The following is a 19232-nucleotide window of genomic DNA, read 5'->3' as shown; positions in this document are numbered from 1 at the left end:
AGGTTCTCCTGGTAATATTAAAGTAACATGTGAGCACACCCTGTGATCTTCAATGCAGTCTTCACAGAGAGAAATCAGTGAATATCTCCTCTGCAGATGAAACCACGAATAATGGCTGCACAATTCATTTTGATGCAGCGTGGTCTGTTTGACACACACACACACACACACAAACACACACACACACACACCCTAATCCCATACCACCCTCATAACTCCATGTCGAACTGTGAATACTGTCAGCACCCCCATGACTCAGGCGCGCTTCATTTGGCTAATATGACAGACCCGTGTGTAAATTACATGACCTTTGTGCATTCAGCCATACCAAACATGTTAATGTGTGTGTGGGTGTGTGTGTGTGTGTGTGTGTGTGTGTGTGGGTGTATAATTTTCATTACCACCTTAGCTTGTGCGATGTTATGCCACGGCCCATACTCACCCGTACATGCACTGAGGATTGTCCATGTGAAATATTCAAACTCCCCTAGAGCCAATTAATGTAATGGAGGCATATTTGCATACATGGATGGTGTGAGGGGGGTAAAAGATAAAGGGAGGAGGCCCTGGTGGGTGAGAGGAATGAGGTGAGAAGAGCATGAAGCTGAATAGATAACCTATACATGGGAGCAAAATGAACGGCACCATTGGAATTGTCACTGAACGTTTTTTCCAGCCTTTTGGCTTAAATGTTATTTGACCTTCGAAGGCAAAAAACCCTGCTCATTTCTGGTAGTTTACATGGCAACCAGTTTCATTTTGCACCTCGCATACAGGCTGTAAATCATCAACACAGTTTGAAAGCATCCTTTCTGGACGTTGAAACTACCCAGTAGGCTTAGATAATCTTCACTCTGACTCGACATCAGTGGCTTTACGTTACAACCTGACTCGGGAGTTAAAGGACACGAATCTCGTCCGCTTGAATTTTCTCTGTGTTTTTGTGCTTTAGGTAGAATTGTGGAAATACACAATACATAACATTTTGAGTGCAGGTCTTCAGCAGTGAGGTGATCCCCAACGCTTCATCTTTGTGCTATCAAGACCACGCCTGAAACCTTTATTCTCTCGAATCACCCGCAGAGGGCGACTCCACTGGTTGCGAAAAAGAAGTCTGTTTCTATAGAAGTATGAGAAAATGACTCTACCTCTCACCTGAGTTTATGGTTTTAACCGCGAGTTTCAAGTCTTCTTCATTACAGCATGATGTTCATTTTGTAAATTATGGTCCCATGTGGAGTCAAATAGACCATAAAGAATGATGGTATGCATTGGGGCGTGTTCAGCGGCGGCCAGTAAGTCGAGTGCTGTGCAGTGTGTGTAGACCTCAAGTCAAGAGACGTGCTAGTGACAGACGCCAGCACCCATGGGTTTTAGCCTCCTTGCTAGCACGTCCTTCTGATTAAGTGAGATAATAAACAAACAAACCAACAAAAAAAATATATATATATTGCCTGGTCCAACAAATCATGATCTTCTGATTAATTCTGAATAGTGATCGAGATTCATCTGGAACAGTCTGGCACTGCGTTTCATTAATCCAGCCTGTGGATGCACTGATATGTTTCTGTCTCCAGGATAAATTGGTGAAGTGTGATGTACACACACTTGACGAATATGTTGAATTCTAGGTCTATCACTGAAAAAATGGAGAAAGAAATTATGCTATTATGGGGATCTATACAGTGTGAATATGATTTGTTTTTACACACACACAGACATTCATTCATATATACATACATATGTATCAATGGCATGTATACACAGAAACAGTCACAAGTCTTTCTTCCTTATTAAAGATACTTGGTGTTTTTTTATTTACATCATATAAGACAGAAGATGTGCCCTTAATGTCAGTCAGAAACCAACAGCTCTTATCAAGCCTCTTCCACATATTCACCTGATCCCAACGACAGGCCTCATGTCCAGGGTCAGCTCTGTATGTCTGCAACATGACACAAAGTTACAAAACAATGACCAGATTTCTGCAAAAGTGAAGTGTGGGAGAGGGATCCCAGTAAAATCATGATTATTGTCACAAATATTGAATTTGTTTTACACTAAACTGCAGAACAAATGTTACAGAAGATACCATTCTCATGTGGATTAATGTTTACAGATTGACGATCAGCGGAGTGATGTGCATCCTTCTGGAAGTTTTTTTTTTCATTGAGGACCCTGGACATGGCCATCAAGCATCAATCATTTGTTTGTTTCCACTGTTAAAACAAGGCTAATGTTCGACCAATAGGGAGCAGACACCCTGTACTGTAACAGTGGGGATGAACTTGATCTTGGCAACAAGACCGTTTATAACGATGACCTGGGAAAAAAAAGACTTTAAGCAATTTTATTTTTCAATAAAAAATGACAGTGCCATGCTCATTAAGTCAAAGAAATGTGAGATAGAATGAAAAATATTACAATAGTGTCAATGAAAAAAAAATGTTCTTTGACTATTGAAAAAAAGGACGTTACATGAGGGCAGGGGGGGTTTGTGAGACAAAAACCAGCCCAGCTTCAGATGACACACATACTGACATGATGTACTGGCTGCAATAGAAAACAAACAGTGGAAAAGAATCAATAATTTGATTACAAGTAATCTAGAATATCTTTTTATGACAACTTCCACGTTTCAGTTTGAATATATCAAATATATCAGATTTGTTACAGGTAAAGTAGACCTTTATTGTATACTTGTATATTGCCAAACTCAATATCTTCTCCTATCGTTTGACACACACAAACAGACTCACACCGGCAGACACGGTTTGGGGAGTTATGGATGTATTTGGCTTCGTCTGGCTGGACACCGGTCCCACCCACACTCACCTAACCCTTACGACCACGCGTGTGTTCACCGTTTGACACAGCTCGAACAGTATAGCTTGGTTGTATTGCCACAGTGACGTGTATCTGTGTATGTGTAAGTCACCCACTGTATGCACTGCAGTTCAATGGTCCATTACCTGACAACAAGATTGTAGAGGGCCAGTACCTGCAACACCTACGCATCAGTACGACTTGTAAGATCGGACCAAACGTCTAATATTATGCCATGAATTCACACGCTTGGAGACATGAGCACTGGACACAAGTTGCGTGGGTGTAACGTTGCTGTAACGTCCTTTATTTAGCCTCGACGCAGAACTCAGGCACGGCTGAAGTTGAGTGTAAATGACACCAACGCCACATTGATGCTACAACGGATTTATCTAGGACACATTAATGCATGTGTGCAATATAGAATGGTGCCGGGATGACAGTAGGGAAGCATCTCTATGATGTGAAATCATGCCTTGGAACAATCCTACCCCAGGCTCAATAACACAACTGTCAGACACACTTAGGAGGGGTTCGAAGGACCTCAGGGAACACTCCTTTTTTTTTTTACTGCTGGACAGAAGCCTAAAGTAGTGTCCAGGCACATTTCCCCCACAGTGGGTTTAACACGGTTTGCACTTTCGTTTGAAATTGTACAGTCAAATTGTGTGGTCAAAAAGGCTTTCACGGAGCCCTGGAAAGGACATAGATGGGGGGACATTCGAAGGTTGTACTTTTTTTTGCGAGATCTCACAAGAGCTGTGATGTAACTAAGGCAGTTGGTTGCTAATGAATTCAATCCGGACGAGAGTGACCCCTTGCTCTTAGTAGTCTCTTCAGATGTCTCTCACTTATGTTAAAACAGTGTCTACCGCCAATCCCTGATTACACATCTTTATATTTGAGGCCAATTTTAAAATAAAACTCTATAAACCTCTCCCACAGGTGCGTGCGCTCCGTCGTCGTGTTTGGTTTGTTTCTCATCATTCTTCAAATACATGTATCTAATCTTGTCTACCTGGTTCCTGGACCGGAGTGTATGTGGATGTTGAGCCCTGCAGTTTGAGGTTACTTGTCATTTTCTGGTTTAACCATTTGAGAATTTTGATCAAACTAAAACAGAGCTACTTTAATATAAATATTTAATATTTTTATAAAATGGCCAACGTGGCCTGTCGAACATTTGTGAAATGAATTTTGACTTGATGATTAGCTGCGAGTTGGACTGAACTGAAGTGACTTTTGTCAGTGTTTCTACGAGGAGATAGGTCAAAGAGCTACTCCTCTGATTTAAACATATACAGTATATGTTTCACTGTCACAGGTGGGTGTTCCAGATTCTGGTTCTCTACAGAAGCTTAAAAAAATATGACTGTTATCGATTTTTTTGTCTCAGGAAATGATTTGCATTTAAAGGTTATATACTGTAGATGCCGGTCTGGGTATTGGTTTGTTGGTCAATCGTTGACCCTCCCTATGTTTATTAAGCAAGATGGCTCCCAGCTCAGATCAGCAATAGGTTAACATGACATCCGGGTGGACACACTCATTTTCGCCCCTTTCACTGAACTGCAAAGTCACCAAATCACTAAACAATGGCAGTTAACTAGAGTTAATGCATTTTGTGACTCAGTCACAATTCTTTGATATTGTTATGCTAAAAACTGGTTAGATTTATCTTTAGGTGGTGTTATTGACTAGGCTTATTGTTAATTCTATACTGCATAGTATATATATATATATATACACAGACACATATATATATATATATATTAAGGGACAGGAAACAATGAGCATTTGGATCTAGATATTTTTGTTTATAGGGAATGTTTTTTAAGTATGGGGTATACCATAAAAAATATTCTCAAAAATATAATTGTGTTTTCTTCATTAGCAAATTTGCTTTTCTTTGCCTTCAGTTCCTTAACAGAATATGCTATAAATGTGAAAACAGCCAGATGTCGTCTGTAGTTTATGTGTCACAAACAAACCTTTACTCACAAATGCGAGATTGATTTGTGCTGGTGGGAATTAAATTGGCACATCTTTTTGGAGGTTCAGCACCCAATAAGACATTTGGCAAGATGTAGTGAAATTGCAACATGCTCTTCCCATTTCAGGTTTTTCAACAATTACTTAGATTGTTTTAGGCTACATCCACATAAAAGTATTACATTTTTAATGCATCACTGCTGCTACATTCACGTCTGCCGTCTGCACTACTCCAGAGTTAACGAGTGCCTGAAACTGAGAAGGTTGGAAACACTGCTGGGCCCATTTTGGTTTGAAAACTCCGGGGCTGCGTTGTAGTATGGACGGGCAAAAATGGTTGGATCTCATCAGACACGACTCGACGACCAGCAGTGAATGCAAAATGTTGTAAACACTTACTTTAAGTACTAGTTCCACCTCATCATCGCTCCAAGAATAGTAATCCCTGCTCTTACTTTATAGTATTTTCTGTAACTAAGCAACCCACCGAGTAGAGCTCAGCGTACCAGAATTGTCATGGGATATACGTTTTCAGGTGTGTAAGAACGTACAGGATTAATACTGATACGGACCTAAAACGCTTGTGTGGAGGAAGATCATTTTGATTTTTAAAAAGCCGTTTTAAAACGAAAACATGGTAGCATGGATGTAGCCTTAAACATTCTTGATTATTTCAGTACTTTGTTTTGGACATCAACAACAAGTTAGCAATGTTGGAAGAAGTATCTTTTGATAATATAAATATTTTAATCTACATAAAAAAAATGATATTACATGTAAAATAGTGACTCCAGGAATGTCTCTGTGGACTTGTAACATCCAGTTATTCAAACTCTGAATAATAAACTTGATATTTGATTTGAACTTCACTTCTGAAAAACAGTGGCTGGAATATAATGTAATTACATCAAGTAATTACTTAAATGTGCCAAATCTGTAAAATATTCAAAGACTATCCAACTTCAACCTGTCATGTCGAACTTTATGACGACACTCTATTCAGATTCTCCGAGACAAAAACTCCTGACATTTTCTATCCAAAGTCTTGGTTATTGGTTAAGCTTAATTATTTGGAAGGCCTGATATTTCCAGCGGGTAAATCCTCGTCAGTCTATCAATAAGCCAGTAGACGTGAATTTCAATCCTGTTAGTTATATTTGTAAGGGGCTAGTATACATATATATGAAAAAAAACCAATGCTATTATATTAAAGAAGATTATGAACCATGTCAATCGTGCATACTGTGACTACTTGAACAATTAGTATATTGTAGTAGTTGTATATTATTAGCACTATATTGGGTTTATTATTGGTTGATGGGGACAAAAACTGATGAATAACCTTTCAAATATTTGATCTCTTTGAGGAGCACTTGGTTTATTTTGCCAGCTGATCATGACTTTCTCGAAATGAAGGACTCATGGTGGCTGGCTGGGATAGGGTACCTGTGACTTGCAGGACCAAGAGTTCAAATGTGGCTCATGAACTTTGGCACATGTCATTCCGTCAGACTAATGAAACATTAATGTCAGAACAATATCTTCGAACAAGTGGAAATATAAGATAAATGAAGTGCTCCTTGTGTGTTTTTTCATCCTTTTCAAACATTTAAAATGAATCCATCTGGTATTTGCCTGGACTTGAGCAGTAACAAGGCACTGAGCTGGGAGTAATGTTCAGTCCTAAACATATTGCCTGCGATGACATGGCTGGTTTGCTTGTTGGTTAAATGATACAAGCAGAAAAGGCTCTGAAATCACATTGAGTGATTTTGGCATTTGTCCTTTGATGACCCCCTTTTCATCCGTCTCTCTCCATCCCGACCAGCTGGTCCTATGGGGTTGACGAATGGATGTAACCAGGGTGCGATGCGTTGGATTTCCCCCTTTCTGGTCTACATATCCCCACCTCTGGTGACTTATCCCCCCCCCCAAAGTGATCACTGCTACTTCACCAATAGTGCATATAAAATACTTAAAATATAATTTTTTAAACTAAGTAAAGCGCTGTAACGTGAACAGTCTATAAAAACCGAAATGGACCACCCACTGTCAGCGCTTACAATAGATGACATTGCGGCTAATACACCTAATGATCCTGGTTCCTTGAGCCTTCATCAATGCACACCTTTTCAGAATGTCACCAAGCACAATTACTTGGAAGGGGGATTTAATTCTGAGTGCTGTGCAGTACAGTGTGTATTCACTTCACTCGCCGGTACATTAAGAGAAGAAATTGCGGCTGATGCTAACATTGTAGCTCCCTTAGTAGCGCGACCGCCTCCCGTGCCGGGTGTCGGGAGTTCGAAGCCATCCCGTGACACATGATTGAGTCATACCCACCTCGCACCCTGGATGTGACGACCAATACAGTAGGAGTGTGTTCGGTAAAGCATGACATGATTTAGGGACAGTTGGAAGGGGAGTTGTAGTGTTCATCAGCAGTGGTATTCCCTATACAATAGGCCATGAGGCACAGCAAACGTTTGTGTCAATGTCACCATCTTCCAAAAGTTTACTCCTCAGCATTCACTTTGTTGAATGGCAAGTGGATGTGTTCTATTTGCGCAATTCCAATGTCAATGAGTGCAACACTGGTCATGTAAATGGTCTCTCTCTCCAGGCTTTCCCCTGAGTTTGTTTCCTGTAGTCCCAGGTAAGGGGACCACTTGGGAGAGAGGGCCACTGGAGAGAGCTGGACACCAGGTATGGAGCTGAAGAATCCAGCTGGACATTAAGTTTTGTATGGTTTCTTCACTAGTCAGTACACTTCCCTGGGGAAGGCTCCATGTGAGACTAGCACGGTTGCTGTTCCTCAAGTCTTTTGAACCAAGTCTCCCTCGCACAGGTCAGATACAGGCATGTTGTTCTTTTTCACCTTTAATGATGGCCTTCGTTTAAGTTTGTTTCCTACAGGCCATCCCACAGACCGGAATTCAAGTTTTCACATGATGCATTTGCATATCCAAAGGTCAGAGCGATCGGTTGGCTGCATGTCCAGCCTCAGGCAAAATGAACACTTGTGCATCACCGTCTGCGTGTGAGGCCTACAGACTTGTTTCTCTGAGAAACATGGTCCCAATGCTATAGGAGACTTTCCTCATAGAGGCTGGGGGAGCAGAGCGAGAGCTGGTCAACGAGGCATGACTGTGAGATGTCCCTGCCTCCAGGAAGTAACACGTCCCTGGGATCTCTTTGGGAAAATTGTCAGGCAGCTCCAGGCGTGAGCGGGGGACAAATGAAAAAGAGCGGTCGTCTTTCAGCAAACTGTAGAGAAGAGGAGAGAAGAGAGCATAGACATTTTCTAATATCAAGTGATGTATAATTATATACAGTATCTTCTGATAAAATGTCTGTACATATGCATACTGCAGGTACTTACAGGTAAGTTGTGGGACTGACGTTGATGCACCTCGGGTGGCTCCCCGATTCAAACTTGCTGGCCAGTGTCACATTGTTCCCAAACAGGCAGTAACGTGGCATTTTCACCCCGACCACACCTGCCAGCACTGAGCCCGTGTGGATGCCTATCCTCAGCTGGAGGAGGAAGGTGGTGGGAGACGGTTGTGGAGAGAGAAAAAGAAAAAGAGAGGGAGAGATTAATGCAATTCAGCAGGATTCAAAAAGTAGAAACAGTCGAAATATTGTTTCCATTATATTTCTTGAAAATGCTGTCCTTGGCCTGAAAATGGGAATTATGCGGCTCCTGTTGCAGCTTGGTTACTATGTAGCCATCAATACAGTTTGGAATGTGAGCCGCAATCATTTTTTTGTAATGGATGAACTATTTAAGTCAAGCAGGCTGCGAAAAAATTTGCTAACTCTGGTTTCTCAACTATTCTTTGTGCAGATTAAATATCTCATTTTGAAACCTGAGAAATCATAATAGATTTCCCCACATCACAATCAAGGAAATAGTCAGCCGATGCTTCAATTGATAATTTAAAAAGCCTAAGTAGTTGGAGCCCTGGTCTCGTCTCACTTTGAGTCCCAACCTACTGAAGATCTGCGAGCCGCCGCGTGAGCAGACTCACGTGAGTTTAATCCGTCCTGTCATCCAGGATGACTAACCTTTACCACTACAACACACCTGACCACGTTGTGAATGTTAATGAAGTACATCGCCCCGTTGAACTGAACTGATGACATCCATTGATGCGCTGCCTTTCCCGCAGCACAAAAGGCTATTTTGTTTGAACCAACTAATGATTTCTTCCACTTCATGGGAACGAGTCATCGCATATACAATACAGACACTCTCTCTCTCTCACACACACGATCACACACATATGTGCGCACACACACAATAGCCAGTGGAACCCAGGAGATTTTCCAAAGGTCTACTTGAGCATCTTATCACCTTGGTAACCAACACCACTGTGTGCATGCCAGCACTCTGCGAGGTAGTCATGGCAACAAAAGGCGATGGGGGTAGTGAGGTAGAAAGAGAACAGACGGATGGAAAGACAGAAGGAAAGACAATGGAGACAGGGAGAGAGAGAGAGAGAGAGAGAGAGAGAGAGAGAGAGAGAGAGAGAGAAAGTATGTGTCATTCGATGGAGAAACCTAGACGTCGTCAGAACGAAATCGAGAGAGACAGAAAGCCAGAGAGAGAACGGGCCGGTAGCTGCACCACCGTGACCTATTTTTCAGCGTAGCCGCTTACAGATGGCCATGCAACTGCTGTCTGTCTCTACAACGGACAACCACTCACAGACACACAAACAAATCTATATCCAGCGCCCACTCTCCTCTTTATTTCTTAGTCTCAAAACACAGACACAGTAACACCCTTCCCCTCCTGTTTTTGCTGTGAGTCAGCATCCAAACGCACATGGTCCTCGGCGAGCCAATGGGTAAATGAAATGGTGCGGCAGCACAGACAACAAATCACATTCCAGCCTCTGGCCAAACCGACAGGAGGACACAAAAATGGAGATAGGCTGGGGCAGAGAGTGAGGAGGAAGATGTATATATAGAGTCAGCGTTGTTTCAGTCACTCAGGTAGCAGTTTATTAGGTACACCTGGATAAATCCAAGGCAGTCAAATACAACAGTCCTACAAATAACGACACTTTTATGAAGGTTGCAATGTTCTGTTTATGTCTAAGAGAGGGGTTGATTGGAGGATGTCATTTGTGCTGCTGATGAACTGTATTGCATTAAACAGAGGTGGGGGGGAAATGGGGATGGGTCGGGTAATAGAAACAGCTGTCCCTGCGATAAAATTCAGCATAGCATTACAATAATGAAAATCATAGCAGGGGCATACCCTGCAGGTACGTATACTATATACATATATTTTTTATTTCATTGTAGAGCTGTGTGCAGCAGGAAGGCAGGCTTTGGCATGAACCCGGTTGATACGGCTTTCTCTGTAAATGGTCGCGCAACAAGCGTACAAATTCTGAGCAGACCTCATCTCAACACCGGCCCTGCTCTGTACAAGCGTAAAGTGTGCACGTCCCCCCCCACTCCCAACCCCGACCGATGAGCTCCAAGAGTTAATCATTTGGCGATCGAGAGATATTCCCACCAATTTTGCTGAGGATCCGTCCATGCTTTGTTGATACACACACACGCCATGCTCCCGACTAAGCCGACACGCAGGGGAATCAACACTTATCTAAAACCATTGCAACATAATCTGAACATAATAACACCATGGAGGACAGAGAAAATATTAGGATTTCTGTATCAATAAAGAAAATAATGATTAGTTACGTGCCCAGGGTTTGACGGGTCCTGCGTTTGACAAAGTATTACTTCTTGCACGGATGATGTTAAATTACATCAAAAGCTCAACTCTTAGTTTTGTGTCAAGCCCCTGGCAGAACAGTTGCTACAGTATATTATTGATTTAGCACCTGCTACAATGCTTAACCTGCTTCCTTAATAACTTCACATCAGCATGTGAGCAGAAAGGCGATTGCATATTTCAATGATGTGAGAGAAGAAAATGGGAACTGAGCTGACGGTGCTGGCAAACGCAGAGAAAACGATTGAAGGTTGGTCACAGGTCTGTAATAATAAGCACTGGTATCGACTGCTACAGGCCTGAAATCAAATCAGTGACACAGATGAAAACAACTGACAATGTCGGGTTTCTGTATGTGTTTCTCTCTTGACATCTCCGTCCGCTGTATATTTATCTCCGTGTCCCTGGATCACTCTCTCTCTGTTTTCTCGCTCGCTAAACGTCGCCTCTCCGTCCTCTCTCGCAGCTCTTATGCCGGTTTGCATAACAGTGCAACATTGGCTTGAGTCGAGTGCACTCACTGAGCAGCATTTATCATGCTGAAGTGCCGAATATCTGTAAAACTCTCCCTCATACCAACATGAAGCGAGGGTAGATAAGAAAGAGGAGAGCATCGCAGAGAGAAGCGATATATGGAAAAGCAGAGGGCAGTGGTTAAAAGCTGAGGGGGGGAAAGCAAAGTGAGAAAACTGCAGAGGGAAATGAAAAGGGCCGGGTTAGAGAGGGGCTACAGAGGAAAGAGTGGAGGTGGGGAGGAAAAGATAAAGAGGGGGGATAGAAAAGACAGCGAGAAAGAGAGAGCGAGCGATAGAGCAGGCCAAAAATGCTTGGCAAGGCCTTTCTATTTTGAGACAAGGGGACAATGCAGAACACAGAACAGTGTCCCGTCTGTTACTCAGCGGCTATCTGTCTTAGCCTCCCTCACACATACACGTTTTGTTCCAACCTGCGTCATTCTTTATGTGTATTTCCAAGCAAGTCAAAACCTTGTAGGCTGGTGTTATTCCATTTTTCCTATTTTTTACTTTTTGTCTTATGTCTCATGGGCAGCAAATTCCATGGAAGGACCAACAGCCAATGTTGAACAATGTCTCCCGACGTTGAAAATCACCTTGTCTAAGGCGCTTCGCTCCAAGTCCATTTAATGTAAGTTGTACATACATGTTTTCATCACTCCTTTCATCACATTTCCTGTGACAACAGCTCATTGTAGTTTAAAGCCGATGTTAATTGAACAGACAAAAACAGTGCACTTGTTTCGGGGTTGTTTTCTCTTCCCTGAGAGTTGTCCACCGTGAGAAAAACATATCACAGCAGTGTCATCCTGTAATATGACTGAATACAACAGGACATCGGCATGACATGGGCGGCCGTGGCTCAGGAGGCAGAGTTGGTCGTCCGATCCGAGCTTCCCCAAGTCCGCATGTCGATGTGTCCTTGGGCAAGACACTAAACTTAAAAAAAGTGCGGTAAATAGCAGCGCTCCAAGAATCTGTGTGAAGGGGTGAATTAATGCAATTAATTCACCCTTTACAATTAAAACCGCTCCCAATTCTCAGTTGCCGTGCTACATTTTGTGGTTTCTGTTTCACTGGACCAGAAACGAAATGTAACTCATTCTAGGTCACGATTTTGACTCATATTTGTGGCAGTGATTGCGAGTAAGCACCCATGGCTACCAAGTGGAGCCTATGAGTGATGGTGACCTTGACAGAGACTGGATATAAATAAATGATATCCCGTGGCCCCTTTTCCGTCTAATGAATTAACATGGGAGGTTTTAACTCAGCTCCCTCAGTTGTGCCTCTTGCCTTCCCTCTCTTTCTCTGTCTCCCTCTCTGAAGTCATCCAACACTCAGTTGGTGTTTTGAATTGATATTTATGTAACATGAACTGTATCACAGCATATGACATGTCACAACCGTTATCTAAGTCCACATAGTAAGTAGATGTTAGATGCAGTTACACACTTGACTGAATTTTAATTTTGTCTTGACAACAGTAGAACCTGCTGCAGGTGGATCAACACTCAGTTACATAACTGTTTGGAGTGTCCCATTGAGAACATGCAAAAATATAACCACGACAACTTGTTATATTGTATACTGTCCAGTGCGAGAGTAAAATAATAAATAATATATGTGCGACACCAAAAATAAACTACAGAAAAGGGTAAACACATTTGTTTCCTGAAACAGTGTCAATCAAGCAGCACGGGAGAAGCATATGGTTCATAAATAGCGCAAAACTTCACACACATTCACCCACACAGCAAACACAAACACGTATAATCACGTGTCCACACATGCTGTGTGTAGCCCCATTAAAGGGGCAGTGAGCGATTTTAATCCGATACACTTTTTGTAAAAATCAGCGAATATTTCCTCATGGTCCGTTAGCTGTCGGTCCCATGTGCACAAAAAAAACCACAGCATCTTTTGCTATTATAGTTCTCTGTAAAATTTAAAAGCAAATGTGCATTTTTTTAATCACAAATAAAATAAAAGATTATAATAAATGGAGTTTTTTTTATTATTCAGATCCAAAAACTGGGATGCCAATTGCAAATTCATATTTAATGAGGAATAACAGTTTGTGGCTTTTTATGCCCCTCTTATTAGCATTCTAAAAGGTTCAAATTAGTTTTAATCCCTAAATACTAACAAGCTGGATCAGGCTGAGTGGTGATATGTTCCATCAAATAAACTGAAAAACTGGAAAAGTGCATAATCGTCGATTACATTTCTAGAAGCACATGCCCCTAGTAACACAAAGCTAACTGCTAATTTTTTTTTCCTATCGCTTTATTTATATATTAATGACAATGGAAACAGTTTATCACTTTTATCACCATCCATCCATCTGTCAGTTCACGTCTCCTGTAAATATATCATCCATATTAACCTTTTCATCAACCTATCAATCCATCTGCAACACCAAAATATCAATGTCAATCACAACGCAAACCCAGGGCCATCACTAATGCATTCTCTTTTCACCACGGCAACTGCCACGACACGGCCTGGTAGTGCTCTAACCTTGACTGTCAGTCGTGCATTTTTTAAATAAAGTCAATAATGTGCAAATCCCAACACAAATATGTTCTGGACCAGTCAACCACACAGAAAGACGGAGCACAGACACAGACAGGCGTGCAGACGCACATGTCCATGTGTTAGGTTTACAATATTGCTCTATTGCAACTATGTTGGCGATCGACTCTCGTTTTTGATATAAAAATGTTAAATAATTGCTGTTTCTAGCTTCTCAAATGTCAAGGTTTTATTTTTTTTCGTCGCCATATTGCACATTTGAGATTCTAAGCTGTTCTAAGCTGGTCTCCTGGAAATAATCACTTTTATAGACAAAACAATGAACTGATTATTTACAGCATCCTCTCTTATCTCAAAAGGTTCGGGGAGACTCGTTCCTTCCAATGATCAGAGAGAAAAGAATAGAGAGAAACCTCACGGACATTTGTATGTACCCAACCAGCCTCACGCCAGTTAACAAACTGCCTCCACCACCGCATGCTGGAGAAGGAACGACAACTCACCTTGATGGGTCTCCCGTCAGGCGTCAGCACTTCTTCGGAGAGCTCCATCATCTTCAGAGCCATGTGTGCAATCGGCTTCGCGTGGCTGTCGACCTTCTTGTGAAGTCCCCCTGCCACACAGTAGGCGTCGCCTATTGTCTCGATCTGCAGGAGAAATGGAGGCAGACATTGGAGTTAACAAGTGTGAGTACACAGTACGCTGACGCGTGGAACGACGCAGCAATTCGACAACTCGTACACCATATCCAATAGGTATTTGAGATTAAAATCGCTCCTTTATTCCCATTTTGATATAACAAACTACTGTATGTGTCTGTTTCCTTCTCTTGTGTCTTATCCAGTCTAAAGAAAAGAGCACCCAAAAAATAATACAATCAGCAACACAAGTCAATCCTGAAGTCGACTGAAATGAGACTTCACCTTAACTATGTATTGTCACATAAGCTGCTTTCATACTTTATAAACTTAAAACTTAAAACAGCTGATACAGTAGTTTTCAGTACTCTATTTACAGCAGCAGGTGCATTGTATGAATTGATGAAAGGCATTCACCCATTTTAAAGATCATTTGGGGAAAACAGTAGACAGGGCAAAATGTTGGAAATTTTGCATGCATGGTGAATTTTCATTGTAACGCAGCACTTCGTTCCGGTCCTAAATGGTTGACTATACAACAACAAGGGAGGTCTTATTCCCAATAGATATTATTTTTGATAGAATGATAGTAAACAGCAGCTGCATGCACAGATTCATTTAAGAAGAAAGCCATGAAACTGAGTAATTCCTAGACTTGGGGCTCACTAAACCAGAGAGTACAGTTGTGTAGCAAGTTCCTTGTTTCAAGCAGTCAAAGCTAGAACAGCAAATGTCAATGAAGCCAACTTTCAGGGTGTCGTTGCCATATATCCTTCCGCTGAACGAGTAATCTACGTGTCATGACAGTTGACACAGTCCTTATAAAGACTCCAAAGTAAATGGCACAGGGGGAGAAAAAAAGAGGGAAAAGAGAACTAGGAGACAAACTGCCCTCATTTAGGCTTGCCACCGGCTAAATTGTTTCGACAGTAACCATGGCAATGGCAACATATGGGTTCCTCAATCAACGAGGCGACCATATGTGGTGAGGAGATTGAGGCGCAATCCTGCTCCTGCTTTCTCTTTCGCACACAATCCATCTCCCCCCTGCTACGCACATAAACCCTCCTACATATAATTCAATCTGCCGGCCCTCATCTGTGTAACTCTTCTTCCTTTTCTCCGGACATCTGATACACTTCTACGAGACAAGGGTAAAAAAAGGGAAAGGGCAAAACCCGAAGAGAAAGATTGATGTGATGGAAAGAGGGTGAGGGTAGAGAGAGGGAAAGACTGCAGCGATGACTTTAACTAGGGCCCAATGCCACACTGTCGGACGGACAATATTGACACAACTTTGTTAAACTCCCACAGACTGGCCATTAATCAGTTACTATTTCCAAAACACACACACACACACACACACACACACACACACACACACACACACACACACACACACACACACACACACACACACACACACACACACACACACACACACACACACACACACACACACACACACACAGTGACACGCCCTAAAGGCTAGATTGATCCAACCCAAGTGATAACACTTTAAAGACCCCAAGAAACACAGGCTCTACCATTCTGGGAAACAGTAACTTTCTGGAAAACAGTTACACTTTGATGATGTGACCTCATTCTGCACAGCTGTTCACACTAACCATTATATTCTTCAAGCAATGCTCGGCCTCTGACCCTCCTGTTGAATCACACTCCCTCCCTAGCTGATATCCCATTGTGTCCCGGCCACAGTGTTACTGTGATGCATCACATGGCGCGGACGGGTGCGTCTTGCCGTCCACTGACCTTATAAACGTCCAGAATGCCACACTGGTAGTCGAAGCGTGTGTAAAGCTCGTTCAGCATGGAGATGACCTGCATGGGCGTGCACTGGGCGCACACGGCCGTGAAGCCCACGATGTCCGAGAACAGCATGGTGACGTCATCAAATTTGCGAGCGGGCACCGGCTGACCCTGCCACAGTTTCTGCGCCACGTCACCTGGGAAGATGGAGTACAGGAGATCCACCGTTCTCCTCTTTTCCTCCTCCAGTGCCTGGTGAGTCCGTTCTAACGTGGCCTGTGAAAGGAGGAAGACGCAGAGGAGGCGGAGATTGAGGGGTTTTGTTCCTTGTGCCTTGCTTTAGATGATGAAGGCACAGATGAAAGCAGCGCTGAAGTGTGGGAGTACTGCTCCAAATTAAAACTGCTGCTGTGTATAAATGTATTTGTGGCTCTGTGATATGGCCATGAATATTATCGCAATAGGAAAAATCAGTCAATACAGATATTTTTCACGATAAATCTCAAATTATTCATAATTCCTATGAGTTTAAAAGACTCCCGGATGAAAGTTGAGGAACCCAGACAGTGAAATTGTGGTTTTAAAGTCTAGTGCAGAAAATGACAGACACTTTTCTCACCATGCTTGAGCAATATATATAAGCTTATTGAAGACAAATGTATATTGCAATAATTATCAAGCCCTAAGTTTAATTTATTTTTGATTGCGTGTATCTGTATATGCTTTTTTTATGTCTAAAGGCGAGCTTGTTAATGCAAAGTCTGTCCAATGCAGTGCTATTGTTCAAGCAGCATGTCGACTAAGATAAAGCTATTTATAACAGTGGCCCTTGGGGAGTAGTTGTGGTGAGCGAGTGATGTAGTGAGCAGATGCATATTGGATTGGGTCAGGACTCTGTGACTTGCTCAAGGGTACTTTGAAAGCCAATTATAAGAGCGAGTCCCAGGAGCCACGATCTTTCAGCCAGACTGGATATGAACAGGCAACACTGAGATTTCAACAGTCACTACAGCTGGTGCATTGGATTTGACACCAGCGTGTGCTTTCACACCCCAAAACAGACTGAATAGTCTATGTGTTTTCACTTTTTCAAGTGTTGTCGTTTGTCATTTTGATTGGTTCGCCAATAATCGAGAACCATAGGACGCACTGGACACTGTCTGTCGTAATTGTACTTTTACTATGCAATGTTCTGACTGCTAAATGTTCTATCGCATATATGAGAGATGTGGCCTATGCGACCTTGGGATTCGGGGGACCGGTGCAGTTGTATCTCACCAGTACCTATCCTTCCTAAACTCTTGACCAATCCCCATTTCCTATCATTAATCGTTGTGTAAACATGCTTATTTGATACAGACCCAACCAAAATATAACATTATCGTCATTATTCTACTCTTTTCAGTGAAATCGAAATGCGAATCTGACCAATCCCACTCAAAATTGGCGCCATATCTGCCATAACCCTTGCAATTCTACCTTAAGCTTGTCCATTCTCTTCTTCAGGCCATCCTGGGCTTTGGCCTGCTCCCCCACCAGGATGACGTCCCGCGTAGCATCATGGATGGGGATATCTGAGAGGTAGAGGCCCCTGCCCATCAGCTCCTCCAATTTATCAACACGTGGCGAGCCCAGAAACATCAGCGAGCAGGACTCGGGCACATGGATCATCTGACCCTTTAATTCCATGACCTGGCAAGGAGAGCAGTCAATTGGAAAAGAAAGGGTGAATTAAGAGAAGTCAGGCATTTTGAGTTATTTCTTTATTTTTAAGGTGTTCACTTATTAGATTATATGCAGCTTTTTGAAACACACAAAGGCAGAGGTTTAAACAGTTGGATGTCTTGTCCATAAATACTGAAAAGAATATGTATAATGTATGATCTCTATAATCTAGAGATTTTAGAAGGAGGGCTTAACATGATTCTCATTTGTAGATTATTACACATTAAGTGTGCTGAATTATAAAAAGGCATCCATCCATCCACTATCTATACCACTCAGCCTCTGACGGGCATGGTGGAGCTGGAGCAGCTCCGGCTGACATTGGACGAGTGGCAGGGTAAACTCTGGACAGGTTGCCAGTCCATCACAGGGGTGACACAGAGACAAATGACCTAATCATTTACCCAATTTGAGTCACCAATTAACCTGACCTGCATGTCTTTGGACTGATGGAGGAAGCCCTGGGAAAATCCACGAAGAGGACATGCAACTCCACACAGATATGACCTGGCAGAACCAGGGATCAAACCAGAACCTCTTTTTTCCTGTGAGGCGACACACTGCAACACCCTGCTGACTTTGAATTTCCTTTAGAATGGAAATTCATCATGAAATGAATGGACAGAGCAAAAACAACCATTGTCACTGGTTTGACTCACACAGTCCATCTGTCCTTGAACAACAAATAATTTACCTATAATCGTATATATTTGTAAAGTCTTGAAGTGGGACAAATTACGACACATATGTCAGTTAAGTACAAATATTTTCTTCAGATATAATACACATGTTTTTGAATCAACATTAACAAAACCTCAGTTCCTCAGTTCAGGTCTTGACATTTTTCTCAATAGCACTTGTGCAGGACCCGCTCAACACAGGTGTGAGGAGCACAAACAGAAAGACTACATCTTCTTGTATGTACGAGACAAAGATTGAAACAGGCGCGTTTGGCAGATAACCCAAGGGAATATTGAAGAAAGACATAAATGCCCTTTTGAATATGACTTTTGGCTGTTTCATTGCGCTAAACCACTCATCCTCTTCTCCCTCAGCTCTGTGTCTCTCCCTCCAGCTCTGCCCTTTAATCCTGTTCCTTCCTTTTCTTTCATTTCCCTTTGCCCTTCCCTCCATCTCCACCTGTCTTGCATCCTGCCTGACTCTTTCCCTCTCCAAGCTCTTCTTCTTTCTGTCTCCCCCATTCCTTCTCCATAGTGTCAGATAGATTATTCCGCCAGTGAGCACACTGCAGCCCTGTTTTATTTATAGCACAAGGCTCTCCTAGCTCTGCATAATGCATACAGTCTACACACACACACACAAACGCACACACACACACGCACACTCATACATCCAACAAGCAAACACACACAGGCTTTTGACTGTTTTTCAGAAAAACACTAACATACATACATATGTGTGTGTTTGTGTGTGTGTGCATACTGTATATGTTAATGAATATATAATATA

General features: G+C 42.3%; 1 protein-coding gene across 1 annotated transcript in view; it reads right to left on the bottom strand.

The window, feature by feature from the left end:
• Nucleotides 1-6767: 6767 nt before the first annotated feature.
• gucy1a2 (guanylate cyclase 1, soluble, alpha 2) overlaps nt 6768-19232 on the bottom strand; it is a 31302-nt gene continuing 18837 nt past the window's right edge. Inside the window, exons 5-9 of the mRNA XM_035622774.2 lie at nt 17517-17729; nt 16041-16313; nt 14133-14276; nt 8201-8355; nt 6768-8085 (exon numbers count right to left, since the gene is read on the bottom strand). Coding sequence (XP_035478667.1) covers nt 7866-8085; nt 8201-8355; nt 14133-14276; nt 16041-16313; nt 17517-17729 — 1005 coding nt within the window. The 3' untranslated portion in view covers nt 6768-7865. The remainder of the gene's footprint in view (nt 8086-8200; nt 8356-14132; nt 14277-16040; nt 16314-17516; nt 17730-19232) is intronic.

This window comes from Scophthalmus maximus, chromosome 11 (genome assembly GCF_022379125.1).
Source record: "Scophthalmus maximus strain ysfricsl-2021 chromosome 11, ASM2237912v1, whole genome shotgun sequence".
NCBI classification, from domain to species: Eukaryota; Metazoa; Chordata; class Actinopteri; order Pleuronectiformes; family Scophthalmidae; genus Scophthalmus; species Scophthalmus maximus.
The sequence above is the reverse complement of the archived record's forward strand: the minus strand, read 5'-3'. Positions and strand labels throughout refer to the sequence as shown.